This window comes from Lemur catta, chromosome 8 (genome assembly GCF_020740605.2).
Source record: "Lemur catta isolate mLemCat1 chromosome 8, mLemCat1.pri, whole genome shotgun sequence".
Lineage (NCBI taxonomy): Eukaryota > Metazoa > Chordata > Mammalia > Primates > Lemuridae > Lemur > Lemur catta.
In genome coordinates, this window is record NC_059135.1 from 30618233 (window position 1) to 30643651 (window position 25419).

General features: G+C 38.1%; 2 protein-coding genes across 7 annotated transcripts in view; one reads left to right on the forward strand and one right to left on the reverse strand.

Moving 5' to 3' along the window:
• Positions 1 to 18095, reverse strand: part of STRADB (STE20 related adaptor beta) — a 68270-nt gene extending 50175 nt beyond the window's left edge. For 3 of the 6 annotated variants that reach the window (XR_006736946.1, XM_045559730.1, XM_045559731.1), the window contains exons 1-6: positions 17839 to 18095; positions 14732 to 14828; positions 10219 to 10299; positions 4701 to 4800; positions 1577 to 1698; positions 257 to 365 (exon numbers count right to left, since the gene is read on the reverse strand). Coding sequence is in view for 5 of the 6 variants with exons in the window: in XM_045559730.1 (XP_045415686.1) it covers positions 257 to 365; positions 1577 to 1698; positions 4701 to 4800; positions 10219 to 10299; positions 14732 to 14743 (424 nt within the window). In the remaining variant the exon portion in view is untranslated. Of the gene's footprint in view, positions 1 to 256; positions 366 to 1576; positions 1699 to 4700; positions 4801 to 10218; positions 10300 to 14731; positions 14829 to 15424; positions 15466 to 17063; positions 17102 to 17838 lie in introns of those variants that run through there. The other 3 variants (XM_045559728.1, XM_045559727.1, XM_045559729.1) reach the window with 3 other exon arrangements.
• An 85-nt stretch (positions 18096 to 18180) lies between these two features.
• Positions 18181 to 25419, forward strand: part of TRAK2 (trafficking kinesin protein 2) — a 58940-nt gene continuing 51701 nt past the window's right edge. The window contains exon 1 of the mRNA XM_045559736.1: positions 18181 to 18446. The gene's annotated coding sequence lies outside the window, so the exon portion shown is untranslated. The remainder of the gene's footprint in view (positions 18447 to 25419) is intronic.

Genomic DNA, 25419 nt, shown 5'->3' on the forward strand with positions numbered 1-25419 from the left:
AGAATCAGCTTGTGCAAAGGCATGGAAATCTTGGAGAAGCAATGGTGGTGTCATTGATCATCAAACCCATTCTACTTTTTCATAAACACAAAAATTCAACATGAACCAGATATAGAAATACATCATGAAATCTAGAATCAGCTGTTAGATTTACAAATTAAAAGTAGTGTATCATAAATCTAAGATCCTAATTATCTTTATAAGTATGGTATGTACACTAAATGATGAGTTATTTGTTAAAAACCAGTTTTCTTACCATAGGCCATAAATGGAGAAATAACCCAAAGCCAGCTGCCAACAGTGAAAACTGTCCAGTAAGTTGTAATATTGGTATGCTGGAAAAAGTGGGATAGAATCACCGCTTTCTAGGATAAACACACAAGAGACAAGACATTTACAATCTTTTTTTCCTTATGATGAAGATAGCAGTAGTGGTAGCTAATACTCAAGGAAGCTTGTTAGCACTAAGCACTGTTCTTAGTGCTTTTACCTCTTTAAATCTCACAAAACACTCCATGAAGTATGTGATATTATGATTCCCACTTTACAGAAGACACTTAGGGATAAGTTAGAAAACGTGTCCAAAAGCACATAATCAGTAAAAAGAAGTGGAAGTGGAATATGAACTTAGAATGTCTGACTCCAGAGGTCATTATAGAAACATTTAAAAACACATAAAAATATGAAAATAAAAGTTTCTTCTAACACCATATCATGGAGAGAACCAGAGTGAACATTTCAGTGCAGTTTCTCCCAGTCTTATTTTTCTGTGCAATATACATAAGTATTTTAAAAATTGGGACACTATTAAAACAAAATCCTTTCATCCTTTATATCAAAAATGATTAGTGATAATGAAAATGGTATTATACCTGAAATGCAATTCTGTCAAAGTTTACCAATTCAGAAATTAATTTTGCTTAACTGGATGGAAAGGAAACTGTTTGCTTTTGATTTTTTTTATTTCCCTATATGACTATTTGTGATTGGACTGACTAGGGGTGTTATAAATTTCCCGACTAGTATTTTGAATATGATACTCATTTGAAGGAACAGCAGTTACCAAATCTTGAATATATTTGTTCTTTCATGTAATGGATCTGGCTTCCAAGTATTCTTTCCAATTCTGTAACTGCATGCTAATTAGAACTTAATTCACCTTTCCCTAACAGGAAGAACTATTAATTTGGGGAAAAACATTTTTATAGATGTAACCTCAAACAGACATTACATTACATACAGTTGTCCCTTGGTATCCATGGAGGATTGGTTCCAGGACCCCCCAAGGATACCAAAATCCAAGAATGCTCAAGCCCCTTATATAAAATGGTATAGTCTTTGTACATAACCTATACACATCCTCTTACATGCTTTAAATCATCTCTAGGTTACTTATAATACCTAATACAATACAAATGCTATGTAAACAGTTGTTATACTAATTTTAGTTTATATTCTTGTATTGTTATGTATATATATATTTTAAATACTTCCTATTAGTGGTTGGTTGAATCCATAGCTGTGGAACTCGTAGCTACAAAGGGCCAACTGTGTATCTTTTTCTTCATATGGTTACCTGCAAAGCTTTCAGGCGTTCTTCATTGCAGTTTTCCAGATTTGTAATTTTTATAGTTACCAGTGTTCCTGTAGGAGTATGCCGTGCGAGATGGACAGAAGTCAAGTTGTCAAATCCTCTTCCTATAATCAGACATAAAATTCAAGTTAGCAACCAAAGATGAAGAAAACTGACAATTTGGACTTCATCAAAATTGCTCTTCAAAAACTGTTAAAAAAAAGCAAACTATTGATTGAAAGTATTAACAATATTTATATCTGTCAAGACTTCCATCCAGAATATATAAAGAACTCTTACTATTGTATAATAAGATATAAGCAATCCAATAAAAAAAAGGCAGAGGATTAAATAGGCAATCCACAAAATAAGATATAGGAACAGTTAATAAAGATGCTCAAGATAGATGCAAATTAAAACAACACACTATCACATAATAACTAAAATTGTGACTTGACAAATTGTGACATATTCAAACAATGGAATGTTATTCAGCGATCCCCTACCCCAACTCCCAGTCCCTGGCAACCACTGATCTGATTTTTGTCATACAAATGGTATCAAAAAAATATAGTCTTTTGTGGTTAGCTTCTTTCACTTAGCATAATTTTTTTGAGATTCATCCATGTTGTTGTATCTATCAGTAGTTAATTTCTATTGCCAAATAATAATCCATAATATGGATATACCACAATTCATTTATCCATTCATAACGTTGATGGATAATTGGGTTGTTGTCAGTTTTTGGCCACCATAAATAAAGCTTCCAAAAACATTCCTGTATAGGTCTTTAAGTAGGCATATGTTTTCATTTTTCTTTAGCAAATATGTGAGAGTGAGATTGCTGGGTCATGTGGTATGGGTATGTTTAACCATACAAGAAGCTGCCAAACTGCTCCCAAAAGTGGCTGAACCATTTTGCATTCCCATAAACAATGTAAGAGAGCTGCAGTTGCTTGACATACTGTCCAGCATTTGGTATTGTCAGTTTTTTAAACATAAAACACCTACTCCAGAGCGGCACCTATTAATAGGTATCTTTCTTCTTTCCATAGTCACCAAATTTTGTCAGTTTTATCTTTCAAATGAAGTTAATCTCAAATTCACCTTCTCCTCCTCAGTGTCAGTGTCACTACTTTAGTTCTAGTCCTGTCCTCCCTCTCCCTGGATATATGTAGTGACTTCCTTACTATGCCCTGCATTATCAACCAGGGCACACACCAGAATTACCAAAGGAACTACTTCAAAATACTTATGCCTAGGCCCCATTCCTATGAAATTTTGATTAAGTAGCTCCATGATGGAATATAGGCACTGCAGTTTTTAAAAAGACACAGGTAATAAAGGTGATACTTCTGGTTGTGAATCACTAATCTACTATATCTTCCAGACTGCTGCCAGAATTGTTCTAAATTTGGCATTTTTATCAATAGGAAGGTCCCACAGGGCAGCAGCTGAAAGCTTAGACCTTACAGTCAAGAAAGTCTGGTTTCAAAGCATAAGCTGAATGAGTGTCTCAGAGCCTCAGTATCCTCATCTGCAAAATGGAAGTGGTAAAGGGTTAAATGAAAAAAATACATATTAATTGTTCAGCATAAAGCCTATTAGATGCTATTAATACCACCATCAAACAATAATCCATGACACGGCTATACCACAATTTATCCATTCATAAAGCTGATGGATATTCCACAATGTCTCTCCAGCATAAGGATAATAAATCCCAAACTTCTGTCTTAAATCATTAGAGCAATAAAGTAGATAAGGAGTGGGAGCCAACAGAGGCAAATACACCATACAAAGTCCTTCACAATGTGTTCCAAACCTAGCTTTCCAGATTTATCTCCTATCACTGCCTACTCTCCTCTTAGCCCCACTTGAAGTCACAGAGGAACTATACGGTATTCTCCCTCTAACCATCCTTCCTCAGTCATTTACTGATGTAAACATTTTTTACCTTTCTGGATTGGCACTTCCTTTCTAATTTTGGAGAATTTGCCACCACGTGCTGTTTTAAGAAAAGGTCAGGTCCTTATTCTGCATTGGTCTCCTTGACCCTAGCATGTGATCTAAGATTGGCCAATTAGAAGATAGATTGAGTGACATAAAGGAGCAGGGGCAGTCAGAACTCCCTGTAATGGGTCCAATGTCTGGTGGCAGGAGGCCCCTACCAGGTAGGACACTAACTGGGCTGCTCCTATTCCACAGTTCTGGTTCCAGTCACCAGTCACTCAGCTTCTCTTCGTTTCTTCCAAACTCATTTCTCTAGCCAATAACTTTGTGAGTTAGCAATATTGTTCAAAAGTTCTTTTTTGCTTTAGTCAACCAGGATTGTCTTCTGTTGTTTGTAACAAAAACTCTGATGAGAATATTCGGAAACTTTTCTTCATTCTTCAAAATTTAGCCCGTTTTTGCCAACTTTCTTGACTCCCAAAGGTGGTTGGTTGGATGCTCCATCTTCTCAGTTCCCATGACACTTAGCACACATCTTTACTAGAGTAACCTCTGGTGCATAAAACAAAGCTATCTTATGTGTTCATCTTCCCGGAGAGCATGTGAACTCCTCAGGTGTTTTACATGGCTTTGTATCCCTAGCATCTAACATAGTAACTGTTTTGTAGTATTTAATAGATGTTTCTGAATATTCAGAGCAAATGTTTCACATATATAAAGCTATAAATAGTAACCCATCCTGTTCCACACTTAAAAACCTTTCTACTACAAATGGGGTTTTAGGTAAAATTTTAAATTAAAAAGTAATTTGGTTAAAGTACTATAACTGAAAAGATTTACATGATTTGATTTTACTTCATACCCCATATAAATTATACTCATAAAATCAGAAGCTTTCCACAATACAGACACAAATAATAAATATTTAGAGTCTTCCACCTCTAATTATACTTTGGTAGAAAAGTAAAAACTCTAAACAGTAATCCTGAAAACAATCTGGACCATTATTTTAAGACAGACATAAAATTAATTAAATCCATTTGATTGACACAATTTGTATTTATTTTTATGCTGTAGGTGACAATAGCAAAACAGTTGCCTACAAAATAATCTTTTGTCATCAATTTCATTTCTAGTAATGAAGGGTCAATTATGTGAAATCCGGAATTATTACCTATTTCCACTTGGAGCTCATAGTGAGAAACATTGGTGGAACATATCACTTCACTAGCTCTAGTGGATGGAGGTGACCAGGAAACGGTTGGTTCATCAACCTGCATTTTTTTTAAAAGATAGAAACAAAATAGGTATAAACCATTTTGGCCTCTCACCCCAATATAAAATACTGATATTGTATTTCAAACACATAGATGTGTGTTAGTCTGAAAATGGCTGGGGCTGTTTTAAGATCTAAAAGGAATTTACCAATTGCTAAGTGATGCTAGTTAGAAAGCTATCAGCCTATACAGGATGAAAGGGCAGGAAAAGCAGACTTATAGATAGCAAAGAATACTTTGCAGTGCAATGTCCAGTAAAATTTTTATGATTTTCTAAGAATGGCTGCTAATTCTTTAGGGTAGCTAGTAAATGTGTTGAGGGAAGATTGCAGGGACCTGTGAGGGATACTCTATGCTTGTGCTCTTGCTTCAGGTGGTTGCCAGCTGTGTCCATTTCTCATACAGGGGACATGTTCTGCTAGTGGAGGTGTTAACAGTAACAGTCAAGGAATAATTTCTACACTGCAGCCTAATAAAATTGCTGTTGAAGTGTTTTTTTAATAAGATGGAATGAATCAGAAAGTCAGTCAGAAAGAAAACTAAACCTAAGGAGATAGGAGAATAGGGTATAGACCTCCTGAGTGAATGACTATGTACTGAAATGAGGTCTTATGGGGAGCTTTGGAGTGAGAGTCTTAGGTTTGCACCTGAATATAGTGGTAGTAAAATAGCATGCATGCATGAGTAAGAAGAGGGTAATGTACTGGCTTCATATGATAGTCATGAGGGTCTCTCAAAGCGCACTAGCACCCCAAAGGACACTTAGGAGCTTTTATAGGTATCAGAAGGTGGCAGGAATCTTGTTACTGCCTCCAAGGTGGAGAGAAGGAGGAAGGGGGAAAAATGACATTACTAGGTGTTAGGAATTATGCTTAACTACTTTTCACGTCCTTGACTCTTTTTAATCAGGACAAAGACATATAGAGTTTAAAACAGTGACAGAAGGGAACATATTCATTCTGTTTTATGGAATGAAGTGTTATCTGATTCTAGAATTGCAAATAAAGCCAGTGAAGACCTTTAAACTGAAAAAAAAGAAAAAGAAATAGTGACAAAAGGATTATATATTCCCTAAGCTTTTAAGAGAGCAGAAAAAAAATAATTGTAAGTCCACGGCTAAGGATGAATAAACGTGAATATTGTTCAAGAGGAATGAAAGATTATAAAAAGAAATTCTATTATACAACTGGAAATAATCCTAATGAGAAAAGAAATCTACATAAATCAATTTAGTTTCTTTATAAAACAAGTCTTCAGATAAACTCAGATTTAAAGAACACATGTAAGAGAGAGAGTATATGACAATTTTTTACAATTTTAAAGTGGTTTTAACTTGTAAGCTGTTAGGAAGGCTAGAGACATAAACTGAGGCTACCATTCACTGCTTGAAAACACAGCATAATGTTACTGAAATCAGATCTAATCAGCCTCTATTTTGCTTCTATCTACTCCACTAGGGAAATAGTCTTCTTTAAACTAGAAGGGGCACATATGTTATAAATAAGTATTCAAAGCCCCAAACAGGTTGTTTTAAATAGGTTCAAATCTCTAGGCCAAGGGCAATTACATTTAGGATATCAAATTTATAGATATAGTAGAACTCAGATAAGAAACTAGAATGGAAATGCTCAAACATTGACCTAATTTTCAAAAAGGAGAAAACTACAAAGGGGCAAGCTTGATGCTGCTGCCTAGTAAAGTCCAAGACCAAATTATTAGACAGATGGATTATGGGCATTTAAGAAAACAACATGGCAATCACAAGAAGACAATACAGGTTTACTTGGAGTAAATCCCAAACTAACCTCACTTCTCTTTTTGATTTGATGACTAGTTAGAGAATTAGATGGAGGTATGACTACATAGTGAGTGCCAGGCGCACTGTCCGGGGTATGGACACGCTTGAGGCTCTGACTCAGGGGGATGGACGGGACATGGGCAATATATATAACCTGAGCTTTTGTACCCCCATAATAAGCTGAAATATAAAAAAAAAGAAAGCAAAAATTATGGCAGCGTCCTTGTCCTTGTTCTGTTAAACTTTTTAATGACTTCCTGAAAATTCAAATGGCCTGTTTTTAAAAAAGCATGGATTATGTATTGCTAGGCATAGTTAATTCATGAAAGAACAAATCAGGACTCACAATCATCTTGAGCAACTGAAAGAATAAGCCTAGATCAGTAAAATTTTATAGGGATAAATGCAAAATCTTACACTTAAGTTAAAAAAAAAATCAATGGCCTAAATACAAAATTGAGAATACCAGGTTTATGACCTTGAGATTTCAGTCAATAGTATGACAAGGATGGTTAAATAAAAGCACAGTATCGAGTTACATTTACAGAAGCAAAATGAGCAGACTGAACGAGACGAGTCTCACTATATTCTGAAATGATTAGTTAGTAACTGGAGTACCATGGATAATTGAGACACCACAATTTAACAGGGACAGTGCAAAATGGTGAGGTCTAGAGAAAACCAAACATCTTGGTGAAGGTTCTGGCAACACTGAAGGAATTGGGAATACTTGATCTCGAAAAGATAATATTAAGTATATAGTTGCCATTTTCAAGTAACTAGAGGACTAATGTAGAAGGGTAAATATAATTGTTCAGAGAGCAGAGCTGAGCTTAGGAGATAGAAGCTACAGGAAGCATATTTCAGTTCAGTGTAAGAAATTTGCAGTAACTGGTGCCATCCAACAGTGGGTCAGGCACCAAGCTGCTTCCTCTTATTATCCTCTCTCCACTGACATATTCAAATTGGGGCTGGATGACCACCATTGACAGTACTTTATGTACAAGGAGGTACACCCAAGAACTAGAAGTGAGGATGGAATGGTCAGCAAATGGAAGGCTAGCAAAAGAAAGGATTTGATGCCTACAAATGTCTGCTTACAGCAGAAGAAAATACTGTGATATGAATTTCAAGTACTTTTGACACCTGACATTAGTTCTCCCTTATAAATTAAACTGTTTCTAATTATGATCTGGTTTCTGATGGAACTTTACTATAAAGAAAGAGTGGACTGATGATGCAATGTAAGGGTACCGTTTCCTCTGACACTAGGAGACTGGGTTTATAAATCACTCTAATTGCTTGGTTAATGTGGGTCTGAGGCTAAAATATGGATTCACTCTAAGTTAGCTGACTAAATCCAGTTTCTGATTCCAAGAGACTGAGGAACAGACCTCGTATCATGGTTCAATAACTAAGCCAGTGAACGTGACGCTGAAGTGGTTTTGGAAAGATTCTGCCAGACTTTCACTTACGGTGAAACATATCTTTCCATTTTACTTTATTTTCTCATTATGAGGGACTTCTTTTTATTTAAATTTCTGAATTAACTCTCAGAGATGTTGTAGAGAACACTCCCTGGATAGGTTGAAAATTGGACTAGGTGGCCTTTCATGAATCACTGAAATGCTAAAATTGCATTATTTTAAAAAGCAGCATCTCAACTCAAACATCACAGCCTTTCATTTGCAAAAGTCAACTATAGAAAATGGGCTTTTCTACAGATAGAGGGCTTTCCACAGTTATAGGAGACTGTCCTCCAAACATGACATTGTACCATAAAATTTAATCCTGTCTATAGGGTCCAGGCCAAGGGAGAAAGAACTACAAGTTGCCCAAACAAAAGACAACAGATGGTGTTTTTAAGCATGACTCAGGGAGAGCCCAGAAAGGTTCTTCTAATCATCAGGCATGAGTTTCCAGCTGGTGTCAACTTACATTACACAACTGCTCCACAAAAGACTTCAGAGAGAATTTGCTTCTGCTTCCCTCACTAAGAATTTTAGTCTAACTCCAATAACAGAGATGCGAGATTTAGCTCCTTAAAATATAAAATGGCTTTGACCTGGAGCTTTGAAGGATCCAAGTAGCACCTGAGAAGTTTCCTGAGTTATAGGCCTCTCTCTCAGTAACAACATGGAGACAACAACAGTCACTTTACTTTCTACCTCAACACAACCTCAACCTGAAGGGTATTACTTGAATTAAAACTCAGGTTGGATACTACATTCTATTGTACTAAAAGGCAAGCAACTGGAAGACCTTGGGTTTTAGTGAAGAAAAAGTGAAATGACAAAAATAAAGACAGTTGAAGATAGGACTATATTAAATTATAAGCATGATTAACTGAGATTATCTTACTTTGTAGCAAATAAGGCATTTGCAAGACAGCTTCCATTTTGTAGTAAAAGCTGTAGTATAAAATATGGATTAAGGGAGAAAAAGATCCCAGAGAAATATAGCATTTTCCTTTAATATATCAGGCATTGCCTATAGAAGATAAAGATGAGTAAGACATGATGCCTACTTTTATGGGGATTACATTATAACTGGGGAGACATAGATACTAATCATCATGAGATAATATCCCAAGTACTATTTTATGGCAATGTCTAAGATATACGGGAGAATAACGGAGCAAAAGTGTAAGTGGAAAGGTTTCACAGATGTGATATTTGAACCAATTCTATATGGATGGGGAGAAATTTCAGAGGGAGAAAAGTATTTCAAGGAGAGAGGACAGAATGTGCTAAGACTCAGTAGCAAGAAATGAAACTCAAATGGCAGACATATTCTACACCATTAAGAGTCCTTATATCATGCTAGGAAGTTTGGCCTTTATCCCATAGGCTTTAGGAAGCCAGTGGAAGTTTTAAAGCTGGAAAGGGACACAAGCAGGCCTGTATTAGTAGCAGTACTGACCACTGAAATGAGTGGTGGGAGAAGACTATGGGGGTGTCTAGGAGACTAGAGGCAATGAGTCCCCTGCAACAGCCCAGATGAGAGACAATGAGTCTTGAATTCCAGCAGTGCTCATGGGAAGAAGGGGACAGATGCAAGGGCATTTCAGAAATAAACTCACTTCAGAGAAAGACTCATAAGACTTGGTGTGTAATAAATACGGGGTCAGAGGTAGAGTCAGTGTGAGGATAATCAGAAAGCTTCTAGTTAGGATGACACAGTAGATGGGTTTTCATTAGCTAAAGCAGTTGGTGAAGTTGGAGAGAAGATCAAGGTTTTACTCAAACTGAGTAGAGATGCCTTTGAAAAACCCAACCAGAAGTATTCTATAGACACTTTTGGTGGCCAAGAAAGAGTCCGGGATTGCTAGTAAAAATCTGAGAATCATCGGTTCTGCTTGATGCCAGCATCCCCTCAGGAAACCTGAGGTAACTCCAGGACAATCTGAAATCTGAGCAACTGAAGCCATAGGAATAGGTGAAACTGTTAGGGAGAGCCAGTTTAGGAAGAAGGGAAGAGGCTAATTATAGACTCTTGGAGAACAGCAAGAGGAAGAAGAAAAAGACACTGGAAAGAAAAAGAGATATAGGGAAACCAGGTGTGAATGGTATTACAGAAGGCCAAGGAGTATTAATTGTACTCAACCATTTTCTTACCAAGTATTGATGGATACTGGTTTCAGACTGTTTTTCAGGTCTGAGTGATTCAACTTGTGTTCTTGAAGTGCAGAAACAATCCTGGAAGTCAGAAATACATTAAATAAGTGAAAGATAAGTCAGAGGATAAGCAGGGGTGTTGTGCAGACACAAAACGGTCAACTGGCATGGGCAGCAGAGACAAAGGGCAGCATGCAGGAAACTGGAATTGAAGTCAGGATCCAAAGCATGGAGGTACTCAGTATGGGAGAAAAGGGAGAGTAGATGGGTGTGCAGAAGACAAACTTCATATCTGCCAGAATTTTACTTGGCACTATCTCTGATCCTTGCCCTCTCTTCTCTTCAGGTCTTAATATCAATTCATTTTAAAAGTTGGTGTTAATTTTTAACTCTTTCATTACCATTGAGGTTTTCTTCTGAATATTTAGCTAAAGATTATTCTGCTGTATTCATTATAATTTTTACTTTCATCCTCAGACATTTTTCTTAAGTGTAAGAACCATGTTTATCCACATTCAAACATGTATTGAGTGTATTTGGAACCAATTTTGTTTCTTAAGGTGACAAACATCTCTAATATCAACTCAAAGCAAATTAAGAGACTTACTTCTATTATCACAATTTACATTTTCCTTCATATTAAGCAATGGTTCTGTTCTAATATATTGCCAATAAGGAATGTAACACCTATAGGTGATTTATCACATCATCAATAAGTGGGGTTAAGCCAACTTTATACTATTTAGGGAGAAAAGGTATATCAAAAGAAAAGTATAAACACATCGTATGAGAGACTTTTGTAATATTTTCAAGCATTTCATGAACATTCATTATTATATGAACATTAACATGTAATATCAAATGAGTCTCTTAAGTTCATCCAGTCTACTTAACACTTTGTAGTCAGTTACTTAAAAGTAATCAAATTTCCTTTCTTTTAAAATACGCCAAATTTCTCACTAATCAAACCAGTCATTTTCCCAGATAGCCTATATTACTGATTATTTTCAGTTGAATTCCTACAGTCTGTATACTTTGTCAATCTATCACAATAATTTGGTACATATTCTCACTGATGTATAACTCAGCCTGAAGAACAGAAGCTAACAATGTCAAAATAGCTGTAGAATTGATTCCTCTGCAAAGTTTCTATTGGTTTTCAATGGTGAATAACATTTATAATAAAATAGGTTTGAAGATACATTATTACTGTTGTTCACATTGAAAATAATCACCAGTTAGGTCATGTATATCTTATATTTGGTATTTATTTTTTGCAGTATTTACCCTGAATTTTTCCAACAATGATTAACACCATTGTGTAAAAAAGAGTTAACATAGGCAGGCCTAGAACTGCTATCCTTAGAAAACGCCTGCTTACAAGGTTGACCCTTGGCTGGTACCTGGGAATTTGGATTTGGGGAGGGTTCCCATCATTCCCTGATAAGAATGGCTCACTATGCCTACACTGTTTGTGCAAATAATATGGTTTATGCTTTCTCTTTTTTCTGGAAGACTAGAATTTTGTTACCTATGACCAAAGGGTACCTACTTGACAATCCCCAACAAAAGCCCTGAGTGTGAGTCTCTAATGAGCTTCCCTGGTAGGCAACATTTCACATGTCTCAACTCTAGGGGAATCAAGCTCATCCTATGTGACTCCACTGAGAGAAGAGTCTTTTTTTTTTTTTTTTTTTGAGACAGAGTCTTGCTCTGTCACCTGGGCTAGAGTGAAGTGGCATCATCATAGCTCACTGCAATCTTCAACTCCTGGGCTCCAGCGATCCTCCTGCCTCAGCCTCCCAAGTAGCTGGGACTATGGGTGTACACCACAGTGCCTGGCTAATTTTTCTATTTTTAGTAGAGACTGGGTCTCGCTCTTGCTCAGGCTGGTCTTGAACTCCTGAGCTCAAGTGATCCTTCTGCTTCGGCTTCCCAGAGTGCTAGGATTAATTACAGGCATGAGCCACCACGCCCAGCCTGAGAGAAGACTCTTGAAAGTTTGAGCCTGGTTTCCTCCGAACTTTGTCCCACATACCTTTTCCCTTTGCTGATTTTGCTTTGTATCCTTTTGCTAATAAATCTTAGCTGTGAGTATGAGTATATGCTAAGTACTTTGATATGAGTATTTGCCCCCACTGGCAAATCATCAAACCTGGGGGCATTTTGGGAGAACCCTGACACAAACATCAAAATATACTGAAGCATATTAAAAGATCCATTCTCTCTAAAAAATGCCTATCACTTTTTTTGATATTAATAAAAGTTAATTTAAGACATTTTGGGCATTTTTAAAAAATTTAAATTGATCCCAATTTATTTTCAAAATAAGAGTTGTGATCCATGTTGTCAGTTTATGAAAATATAGAAAGCATTTCTATATTTTATATAAAATATTTAAAAAATAGATATTTTATACATTTTATAAAATATGGCAGACTTCTATTTCATCTTTATATAAAATTTTCATAGCCCAAGAAAGTAATCACTATTAGATATGAACACAGGTAAAACCATCCCATATTATAAAACAGAATATTCTTGCTCTCTCCTCCTAAAAAAATGTTAGCATATTCATTAGCTGCCCAGGTTATAAAATCACTACATAACCATAACTTATCCTTCAAATCATTTTTATATCCACACTGTATCAATCAGATGCTGGTGAATATAATAGCTCATGAAGAATCTATACATTAATCTCTTTCAGGCAGCACAATGATTTTATATTATCCAGAAGAAAGCTCCCTCAAAATATTTTTGAATAGAATTTCTTTATCCATTATCATAATAGTGAAGTATAATAAAAATCAGTTGGAACTTATAAAGAATCTAAAAGAAAATATTTTACATATGCTGCTCCTTTGGAAAGACCGTTTCTTAGTTCTCAAATAGAGGGTAAAACTTGAATGGGGAGGAAATCCTCCATAAATAAAAATATCAACTTTATCAGTTGTACAAATTTCTCATTTAGGAAAACAAAGTGAATATTTTGAGCCAAAAGATCCTAAAATATTTCATCACTGCTGATAAAATGTATTAATAACATAAAGTTAAAATTAACAAAGGGAACTAATAGAAATCACCCCATTAATCCACATATCACATTTTTCACAAAATCCATTGTTATGGAATAATAGATTAAGATATCCTTTTTCCAAAATTTGGAAGCCCTAAGCAACCACACAGCCCCCTGAATCTCAGAATCCTCTTCTCTCAAATGAGAGGACTATACTAAATGCCCTTTTGTATCTTCTCCAACTTACAAATTGATATAAAATTGTAAATCTTAATCCTTTAACCAAATCTGACCCACCCTCTGTTTTTGTGAATAAAGTTTTACTGGAATATTTTCATTCCTTTACATATTGCCTATGGCCACTTTCACACTACAACAGCAGAAGAGTAGTTGTAACAGAGATCATATGGCATGCAAATACTGTGGCCTTTACAGGAAGTTGTTGATCCCTGCTTTAGAAGAGGTACTCCACCGCAATGTATTTTCCAGATATATAAAGCTTCCTTTTTAAGTGGTAAAGCTTTACTTTAAAGTAATGTGTGATGTATTTTCATAAAAACTAACATTACAGTCTTCTAACTTCATAGTTCTGCCTCTCAACCTTGGCAACAGATGGGGCAGTTCGGCAGATACAAGTCTGAGACCTGGTTCAAATTCTCTGCAATCTTGGGCCAACTCAAAATGAGGATGATATCACCTGTTCTGCCAATTGCTCACAATTTTAAAGAATGAAAGAAATATATGAAAATATCTGTAAACTATAAATCATCACATAAATATACTCATCACTTTTTAAAAGATCACTGTCAATATAAAAATTCCCTATTCAAATACTATATTGTATATAAGAAAGAATGAAAGTCCTCAAGCTAATTAATCTAAAGTAGATATCATGGATCTAATATAAATAGAAAACCAGTTGGCATCCACATCTCGTATTATACATGGAACCAAATGTTTTTTGTCTGATTGTTAAGTCAAAGCACTAATTTTTAATACTATTTTGCTTGCCTTTAGTCAGATAGGAATTTATAAAAGAGATTTTTGAAAGATTTAAAGAATAAAACATAACTAACTGGATGGGAAAGCCAGATCTAAGTACAACATATGAATGAGAAAAAGTAGATACGGGATAAAGGATTAGAATAATGAATATAATAAGATAGTATAAAAGTTCTTTCTGAAAGAGACAAAAACTCAATGATAATTTAATTCATTTCTAAAAACCAGAAGTTGTGCAGGTTAAAATAATATCTGAGAGTTTTTTTTAAATCTTTAAATTTTTTTTTAAAAATTTGGTGATGTCTCACCAAGCTGGTCTCAAACTCCTGGCCTCAAGCAATCCTTCTACCTCAGGCTCCCAAACTGCTGGGATTACAGGCCTGAGCGACCACACCCAGCCAGAATATGCCTTTTGTTATGGCTCTGCATTAATGCATTAATGTCTAACTACTATGACAGCCCCAAATCAGATCTATGTTAACAAAAACTTACCAAAAGAGACATTGAATCGCTTTAGTTCACAGAAAGTGACAAAAATCCATCTATTCCAAAGATTTTTGTTTTACCTTCAAGATGCAGAAATACCCTCCTATAAAAAACAAAAGCAAAATAATTCAGATTCACATTAAAGTTCCTTGAACAACTAATTGCCATAAACCCACCTGATATTTAGGCAGCTATTCCTTGACACAAGGATTAGAGATATTCCTAAAAAGTGTCTTTAAAGACCATTTCTTTTTACTGAACACTGTTTGGGATCTGACATCACAACAAGAAAAGCAGAGTGAAAATGAAGGGAGGTTCTGAATATTTCCAAAGCCTCAATATACTTACATCTCTCCTTCCCTATCTTTTCTATTGTTTTTTTTTTTTTAAAAAGAACTGAGCAATATGGAAAACCAAATTTGGACCCAATTTTGATACCAACGGTGTCACTTATAAATAAACTCCAAGAACTTCCAATGGTTCTACCTATAAATAAACTCTGAGGAATTCCAAAGCTTTCTTATTGGATTAATTACCCATTAAGATATCTGGGATCCCTGACCAGCAAATATGGGAAAGAATCAGGATTAGTAACACACTAGGAACTAATGTGTTCTTATTGCCACACGTTTAGAAAAAAAGAGAATATTTTTAGTTTTCATGTGAAAATAACATTTTTGTAGGCTAAAATTTTTTTACCTTATGATTTTTAGTTCTCAATTTTATTCTTGAAATTTGTTGACAGATATCAGAGATATGCAGATTATAATGCAAATAATTCCTGTCCACTTTCCCTAACAGAGTATTGATCTCAATACTTTGTGAAGATTCTGCAACAGAGGTTTAAAATATTAACAGTAACTTCTTCAGATTCAAGGAATATAAAAGCACCATCAAAGGTTTCCAGATCTTTACTAATAGAAAGGGTGGCAACGTACTGTTTGCTAATGCAGGGTATTCCCTTACATCTAACCAATATCTCTTTCATCTGAATTGTGCTTCATATTTCATTTTAATGATGTTCCCAAATTTGATGAAGGCATCTACAAATATCTGAGCAAAATGAGAAAAGGAAGATTTTGTAAACCATAAATATTATAGAGCAGTATCCAATTTTACTGCTAAGGAAAGAAATGAATTTATTCAGGATGTTCACTACGAACCAAAGGTAGAGAATGGGAGGAAGAACCTGAAAGGTTATAATTATGTTGTCACCTGTCTTCATTACCATCAATTTAAGGCCCTGGAGTTTGCTGTGCTATAAAAGAGGGAAGCAATGCCTACCCTGCCTACCTTACAAGGTGATGGACATCAAATGAGACACATCTGAAAGTGCTCATAACTACCAAGCACTGGATCAATATAAAAGTGTGGGTGGATTCTCTGAAAGGTATACTCAAATATACTGATGGCAGTGCAAAATGGTTAAGGCTCATTTGGAAAGCAAGTTGGCAATGTTTCAATACCCATGAAAATATTCATACCTCCTGACCTAGTAAAATTCCCACTTCTAGTAATCTCTTCTAAGGAGATATCCAAATACATGAAGAAACTATACACACACAGAAAGTCATTACCCTGTTATTTGTCATAGCCAAGTATTCATTCCACAAGTGTTTAATGAACAGCTAGCTACCAGCTACTGGGCACTGGGGACACACATTGATAATCAAGGCAGACAAGGTCCTGACCACCTGTAGCTGACTTTCCCACAATTAGAAAAGTTAGGGATGTCAGGATTAACTGAATTTTCTGGTTATCATGATTTTGTATCCTGCTTTTTTCAGCAGCATACAAAAGTGAAAAAAGTAAAATTATTAAAATCAGCAAGTTGTTACTGATTTTATTGTCTTGAACAACAAAACAATTTGAAACTCTATTATATTATCTAATTTCAGAAAAGCTCAGAAGAAGCTGACACAATCTGTGAGAATTGTTAGTATTAAAAGAATTGTCCCAATGGAGTGGTTTAATCCCAGAGGTTTTTGCCTTAGATACACCAGACTGTTAAGAGATAATTTTACAAGACATTTTGAGGTCAAGGCAGCAGCTGCACCTTCCAAGGGCATGGGGGTGGGGGATTTGCTGCTAATTTTCTACTGCATGCTCTTTAACTAGATATGAATATAAATCCTTTTTAAAAAATCATACTTGAGACATATTTTTAAGTATATTCACAAGTACATCAGTGTAGTCCCTTGCACTTGTATCCAAAAAGCTAATTATGATAAAGCTTTATAAATAATTTTAATTTGTTCCATAATAGAATGGTTCATCCGAAGGCTTTAATCTGAAAGATTAACATTTTCTGTGGAAACCAAAGGGCACGTCTACTTACAGAACACGGGTTTTGAGTTAGGTATCCAACAGAGGCCACTGTTACAAGGAATGCAAAAAAAAAAAAAGAAAAAATACCGATTCAAGTCTCCGTTCAACTTTAAAATTACTGTAATTTTCAAAGTGATCTTGGGAACCCGTAAAATCTTAACAAAGATCATAGCGACGCACAGCTCGATAGACTTTTCCAAACTTAGTATCGTGACTCAAGCCTTCCACAAATATTTACTGAGCCCTTATGTGTCAGGCACTGTGCTGGGCCGGCGCTGTGTCCCAAATCCTGATCAAGTTTTGAGGAGAAGGGTACTTGACCCAACAAATCCACGAGGAGAAAACACAACGATGAACTTAATACTGAGGACAAAACGGCGCTTGAGCTTCGAAGCGACTTTGTAGCGAACTCGCAGAAGGTGGCAGATAGGGCCGGGGCCAAAGGGTGCCTTCTGTTTGGAAACGCGCCAGGCCCGCGAGCCCGGCCAAAGGTGAAAGCCGCGGGGAGAGGGCACCACGGGCGGCTCGGGCCCCAAGCACCTGACGGCCAACCCAGCAGGCGCCACCGTGCGGGCTGAGGACCGGCGGCCGCGCTCCTCGATGAGCCCGAGCCGCGCCGCTCGCCAAGCCGAACGCCCTGCGGCCACGGCTCCGCCAGCACCGGTTCGAGGCGGGGCGGCCCGCTCCGGCCCCGGGCTTCCCGGGGCGTGCGCCGAGCGAGCTGCACTGCCCCCGTCCCCCTCCAGCCCCCAAACCTTCCCCCCCGGCCCGCCTCCCCTCATTACCCCAGCGGCCACCACGCCAGCGACTCTCTTCAGGGTGCCAGCAGTGCGGGGCGGAGGCGGAGGCCGGAGCCGGGGAATCCTGGAGCCCGGCTCGAGGAGGGGCGAGGCGAGCGCGCTAGGCCCGCTCCCAGCGCGGGTCGCAGGAGGGCGGTGCTGCCGGGATCCGCACAGTCCGCTCGCACTTCGGCCCCAGACCCGGGACACCCGCGGGGACCGCATTCACCCAACCCGGGCCGGGTCGCCGCGGCCCCGCCCCGGGTCTGGGCAGTGAAAGGCGGGGCCGTCGGGATTGGGGCGGGGCGGTCGGGAAACCACAAGTCCCGGCAGGTAGTGCGCTGGGGCCGTGGAGGCTGTCGGGAGACTGGGTTTGATTCGAGCTTCCCCAGCTGTGCCGGGGGTTGCCATTGACCCGGCGTCGCTGCAGAACTGAGGTCGCCAAATGATGATGTTGTGAAGTCGGCTTCCCGTCCCTGCCACGCCCGGGCGGTTACTGGCAGCGGCGGCAGCTTAGGCTGCTGCTCTCGGCCGCCGCTCTCAGGCTGCCGCAGCTCCAGAGGCTTCTCTCCGAGGGAGCGCTGGCGGACGACGCAGGACGCCGGGCCACTCTGGTGAGTGACCTTCCCGCGCACGACTCGCACTTGCCCTTGCCAACTTCCCCGGAAGGCGGAGGAGGCTCTCCGCCCAGCGCTCCTCCGATCCTCGGGGGTCACGCGCAGACCACAGAGCTGGAGGCTGGGTACGGGAGGGCTGGATCCCCGCCCGGTTGTGAGAAGTGGGTTTCCCAAGTGCGGGTGCAAAGTGATAGGCGCTGGGCTCTGGCCTCACCCCAGCTGTACCTCCGAGGATTGGCAGCCTCTCATCCTTTGCCGGACAGCATCCATCTGGAGCCCCATCTTTTACGATGAGTGGCTTTAGTGCCTGGGCATTAATCCTTAAGCCTCGGTCGCCATCTGTGATGTAACCGGGAGGAGAGAGCTCTTTCTGTGTTGAATCGAGTTGGGCTTTCCTTGGAATTGATTTTGAGCCAGACGCCACATATCTTTGAAAAGAAAAACGGTTGACTTTAGTTTGAAGCCTGAATAATGGATATTGGCAGATGTCCTTTGTCGTACCAGCATAAAAATAACCTCCCAAACAATTTAAACATTTTCTGGGTCCATAATAATAGGGGTGAACTTAGTTGCTCATGCACCATTTACTTAGACCTGCTGTTTCTGCACCGGAAAAAGAAAAAAAGTAACTTTTTACCGGAAATTCATCATGAATTGCAAGTCTGAGCTACAGTGATCTCCAAATAGCATGTTAATGGTGGCAATGTGACACTTCAAAACAAATTGTGAAGGACTTCTGGTGGTGAGAAAGGGCAGGGATGAAGATACTTTATCATCGCAGCAGTTATTCCAGCTTCCTATTTTTAAAATCAAGTGATGTCCAATAAGTCAGCAAGCACATACCATGTGAAAGACAGTGTTTGGTTATCTTACAGACTTAAATTCATATAATGGAAGAGGTCAGCGAGAACCAACATTTGAATACTTGCAATCTGCTAGGCATTCCAGCTCTACATACATTAGCTCACCCAATCACTTTAGCAAACCTATTGCGCTAACCTGAAGCTTATGTAACAAGTGGGAATTTAAATTGAGATCTGCCTTGTTTCAAAGTTACAGGTCAGGTAACATATTTGCTTCACCAATTACAGTTGTTAAGGGTCAAATGGTTAAAAAGGCTTTGCCAGTGTTATTTCCGAAGACTGGTTCCTGCACACTTTGGGCATCTAAAATAAGTGCTGAGCCCCTGCTTTGTGCTTTTGAACAAGTTCTCTCTGTCTACAGTTCCCATCCCTCACAGAGCTGCTCAGTAAGACCTTAAAAACCCATTGCAAATCCATCTCAGTTTACTTATGTAAGAAATGATACAATTAGACTTTCATCACAAGGGTCTTTTCCAGTTCACAGGTTTTGAGTCTACAGTTGAAAGTATGAGCCAATGAGTGTTATTCCGTACTGCAAATAGTTAGCATCTATATTCACAAAGTAGAAAAACTTGTTTCTTAAAAATTTTATTTCCGTGCCCAAAACATGTTAAACACCAATATAAGAAATGAGACAGATGATAATATATTGTTCATGTTTATTTTGAGCTCTGATTACATCATCTGTACCAGTTTTTGAACCTCTTTAGTTACCATCCTGTTTAATTGGTAAGAAATCTGAGGCATTAAGGTAATAGTTACATTTAAATGACTTAGTAATTAGAGGAACTAAATTATTCATGGTTTACAGTCATATCTGTTCAGACCTGTAGTTTTCTTATAATAGAAAACATTTATATAGTACCGTGTTCTAGATACTCATCTAAATGTTTTACCTATGTTAACATCCTCACAACAGCACTATGAGGTGTTTTTATAGACAGGCAATTAAAGCAAAGAGAGGGTAGTAAACATACTCAAGGTCATGTAGTTACTAAGTTTAGAACTGAGTATCAAACCCGGCAAGATTAGAATCTTTAACATTTATTGAGCACCTGCTGTGTACCAAGCCCACAACTGTGGGCTTTTATTATAGTTAAGTCATTTATCTTTATGACTGCCTTATTTAGAATGGAAGTTCAGCATTTAGTGCCCAGTCACAAGATAAGTAAATGGTGGAGCCAGGATTTGAACCCTGCTTATCTTACTTCAAGGTCTATGTTCTTTCCTTCACTTCCCCTCAATAATCAAATCTTTATTAAATACCTTCTGTGGCCCAAACAGTGTGTGCCAGTGCTAGGGATATAGTCTTTGCTCTAAGGAATACAGTCTGAAGAGGGAAAGGGACATTTATGATAGCATGTTGAGCAATAGGATAGCAGCATGCAGAGAGCAGTGTAGAAGTACTATGGGAGCACAGAGAAAGGGCACTGACATCAGCCTGGAGTGGAAAGGCTTGGGCCAGTCTTGGAAAAACAAATGGAAATTATTAGCCTGGGCAGAGAAAAGGGGAAGGAGTTGTTATGGGCTGAATTGTATCTTCCCAAAATTCTTACGTTGAAGCCCTAACTCCCATAACCTCAGAATGTGACTGTATTTGGAGATAGGACTTTGGGGGTAATTAAGTTAAGGTCATTAGAGTGGGCCCTAATCCAGTCTGACAAGTGTCCTTATAAGAAGAGGAAATTTGGACACAAGAAGAGTCACCAGAGATGCACACACAGAGGAAAGACCACGTGAGGATATATCAAGGAGACCAAGGAGAAAGGTCCAGAGAAACCAAACCTGCTAACACCTTCATCTTGGACTTCTACCCTCCAGAATTGTGAGAAAATAAAATTCTGTTGTTTAAGCCACTCAGTCTGTTATTTTGTATGGAAGCCTTAGTAAACTTACAAGCAGGTATTCTAGGCAACAGGAATGACATATAAAAAGCCTTTGAGCTGTAGCAGGTGATTTAGGTTTCATGGAGAGGAGAGAAGTGTTGCAAAATGAAGCTGGAGTCTAGGCTGAGGCCAGATTAGGAAGATTTTATATGAAATACTAAGGGGTTTAAACTTTATCCTGGCCAGGCGAGGTGGCTCACGCCTGTAATCCTAGCACTCTGGGAGGCCAAGGCAGGAGGGGAGGATCACTTGAGGTTAGTAGTTCCAGACCAGTCTGAGGAAGAGCAAGACCCCATCTCTACTAAAAATAGAAAAAAATGAACTGAGCGTGGTAGTGCTCTCCTGTAGTCCCCACTGCTCAGGAGGCTGAGGCACGAGGAACCCAGGAGTTTGAGGTTGTTGTGAGCTAGGCTGACACCATGGCACTCTAGCCCCGGCAACAGAGTGAGACTCTTGTCTCAAAAAGTAAATAAATAAATAAACTTTATCCTAAGGAAGATGGAATGGAGCAGATTTGTAGCAGTGGCAAAACATTAGATTTGCATTTTAGAAAGACTAGGCCTAGACTTGTGGAGAATAGATTAAAGGCAAGGAGACCAATTAGGTGGCTGTTCAGGAAGCTGAACTAAAGATTTTCTCAGAATATTGAAATGTCAAACTAAAACAGAATCATTGTTAATATCAGGAAGACTGTAAAGGGCACAGCTAATCCTTACCGCATACATAAGAAGATTTAGAAAAAAAATTGTATATGGCTGTTCATACCTGAAGACTGGCTTTGCTTTTGACATTTTGCTTTTCCTTACATAGATTATAAGGCTTTACACAGCTATCATAGAATATTCAGTATTTTTCCATTCTAAAGAGTGATTTTATGTATTTAATAGATGCTTTTATGGTGTTTACACTGTTTTAAGCCAAATTTGACAACCTTGGAAATACTACTGTTATCTCCATTTTATACATAAAGAAACTGAAGTACAGAGAGGTTAAGTAACTTGTCCAAGGTCATATAGCTAATAAACAACAGAGTTAAGATTCAAACTCAATCCTTCTTCAAGGTCTATGTTCTTAGCCATACACTATGCTGTTGCCATATTGTTATTTATCAAGATCTTTACTTGTGAAAAAAAGGTGGGGGAGTACAAAAATAAATTGAGTATGTTTGCTGTAAGGGGTCAGCTATCATAGAATATTCAGTATTTTTCCATTCTAAAGAGTGATTTTATGTATTTAATAGATGCTTTTATGGTGTTTACACTGTTTTAAGCCAAATTTGACAACCTTGGAAATACTACTGTTATCTCCATTTTATACATAAAGAAACTGAAGTACAGAGAGGTTAAGTAACTTGTCCAAGGTCATATAGCTAATAAACAACAGAGTTAAGATTCAAACTCAATCCTTCTTCAAGGTCTATGTTCTTAGCCATACACTATGCTGTTGCCATATTGTTATTTATCAAGATCTTTACTTGTGAAAAAAAGGTGGGGGAGTACAAAAATAAATTGAGTATGTTTGCTGTAAGGGGTATATAGGTTATCAGAGGAACAACTATAATATAAAGTTTAAAAAAGGTGTTTTTAGAGAAAAGTGGAAAATGTTGGGAAGCAATACTTACTTCGAGTTGGTGTTTCTGAAAGGCTTGGTGGAAAAAGTGGCAGGAAAACCTGTGGCTGTTTTTCCCCAATCTACATTTTACATAAGATAAGGCAAATGTTAAAAGAGAAAAGAGAAGTGAAAGAAGCATCAATAATGTGGATATCCCTGGGTAGGTGGAAGAATGTCTGATCCTATCTTATCTCTGTCCTGCACTTGTGAACATAAACTTGTAATACATTTAGTGTAGAATCAGAACAGATTTTAGTATTAGGAGCTAGAAGTAGCCTGCTGACCTGAGGTTACAGTTTGCATTTGTTTTCTTGTGGGAGGCCAGCAGGGACTTTCCTTAATCAATGGTCTGTGGGGCCAGTCCTTTCTATGTGCCTGAGGCCTTTATTTCTCTTTTGCATAAGGAGTTGGGGGGAGGGGGTGCTGAGATTTTTATTTTCCTTTACACCCCTCTTCTCACCTATGCAAATGTTTTCAAACTTAAGGAGCCCATTTAAATCTTACCTCCTTTGTGAAGCCAAGCCATTTCAGCTAGAAAAGAGCTCTCCTCCCACTGACTGTCTATGGGACAGTTCTGTTGTAATACTCATTAAATATTTATTATCTGGTGGTATCTTAGTTTCTTAGATTTCTTAGCTCATTAGATATTAGATCTAATCTAGATCGTGGAGATCATTAAATCCTTTTGGATCTTAGATCGTCTTAAATCTTTAACTTCCCTTTGGGCAGAGATGGTTGTATACTACTGTTTATCTTTTGTATTTTTAGTTCAAGTAGCATTTATTGAAAACTATCTAATAAATAGCTGATTGACCAGTTAATTGAGGTCATTTTATTGACCCTTCTTTTGTAACTGGCTGCTTAATATGTAATGTTCTGACTTTATTCCTACCTTTACTACTGACTCACATAACCTTGGGAATATCCTGTTTAAGTAATTAGGCCCTATTTTATCTTAACTATGCCTTTTTTGTGACTTGTCAAAAACCTTTCTAAAGAGAAAGAACTCAAAGTTTGGCAAACATTGACAGATAAATATAGACAAGTTTCAAAGACCTTAATGATCTTTACAAAATGAATTAGTTCCACCTCTACACCAGCAGACTTTGTATGCTCATTTTCTAGCATGGATAAAGCACAATGCCAGGTACACTTGCAGGAAGTAAATTGTAATATATGTGTAAAAGAAACAAATTAGATGCTGAGTTAGAGAACAAAGGTGGGCTACTTTAGATCAAGTGGACTGATAACTTCTCCCTGAGGATGACTTGAAGTAGTTACCATATAAAGAATAACAGGGAAGTGTTATAGTCCCGTGAGCGAGAAAAGACCACGTAGTCCAAATTAGTGAGTCTTTATTAGCTGGCCAGCGACCACCCCTGTTCTGGGAAAGTCCAGACACAGAGAATGGCCCCAATCTTAAAGTGGGCAGGGGCTATATACCTTCACCACATGTGTGACAATATGCATACAGCTCAGAACATGTTGCAATAATTTTTCCATCACCTGGGGGGGATCTATGACTTGTTATAATTACAATCCATAAGCAAGCGACCTTACAGAAGCAGATAGCATCAGTTAAATCAAGGAACATTTCTCAAGCATAGTACAATTTAACTATACACACCTAATGATTGTAAACAATCAATTATTAGTTAATCGCTTTATTTTTTCCTGTTATTCATATATTTTTCTCTCAGCTCATAGGTCATGGGCCTATGAATCACACAGCAGTGAGTCTGTACACAGGATGGCTTCCCTTAAGCTCATAAAGCTATAATAAGTACTGTGCCTTCACAGGAAGAGTATTCCAGGTGCAGTGAACAACACTTATAAAGGCCCAGAGATAGGAGAGAGTGTGATGAGAAAGTGAAGGAAGTGACAAAAGCCTGTGGCTGAGTATGCTCAAGGAGGAGAGTGGTGCAAGATGAGAGAGGACACATAGGCAGGGGCCAGACTGGGGCAGACCTCATAGACTGTGATTAGAGGTGTGGATTTTATTCTAGATATTATGTGAAACTTTGAATTTTAAAAAAAGGAATTTAATTTTAAAAACATTATTCTTGCTGCCTTATAGAGAATGGAGAGGAGCAAGAGATTAAGTAAGCATGAAGCTCTGTTAGGAAGTTGGTTTATAGTCCAAGAGATGATAATAGTTTGAACTAGTTTGGTTGAAGAGGGAATGGAGAGAGTGGGTAGATTGGAGGTATGTATTGGTAGTAGACTGTACAGGATTTGTTAATGGATTGGTTGGGGCAGGGTGAGGGAAGGGAGGACTCTAGTATTCAGCGGATGATGATCAGCCTGTGGGAAATTTAAGTGGAGCTCAGGAAGAAGTCTGTCTGAAGAGCCAGATTGGGAGTTATTAACACCGAAGAGGTAGTTTAATCTGTGGTAGTGGTTGGGTGGCAAAAGGATAAATGAAAACACACACACACGCACACACACACAAGCAACAACAATAAATGTGGTCACAATCAGAACTCTGGAAAACACCAACATTTAAGGATCAAGGGAAGGAAACTGGGTGATCCAGTGAGGGGTTTGAGAATGAACATTGTGAGACGAAGGCTCCAGGAGAGCCAAGGAAGGAGAGCTGAAGTAGGGAAT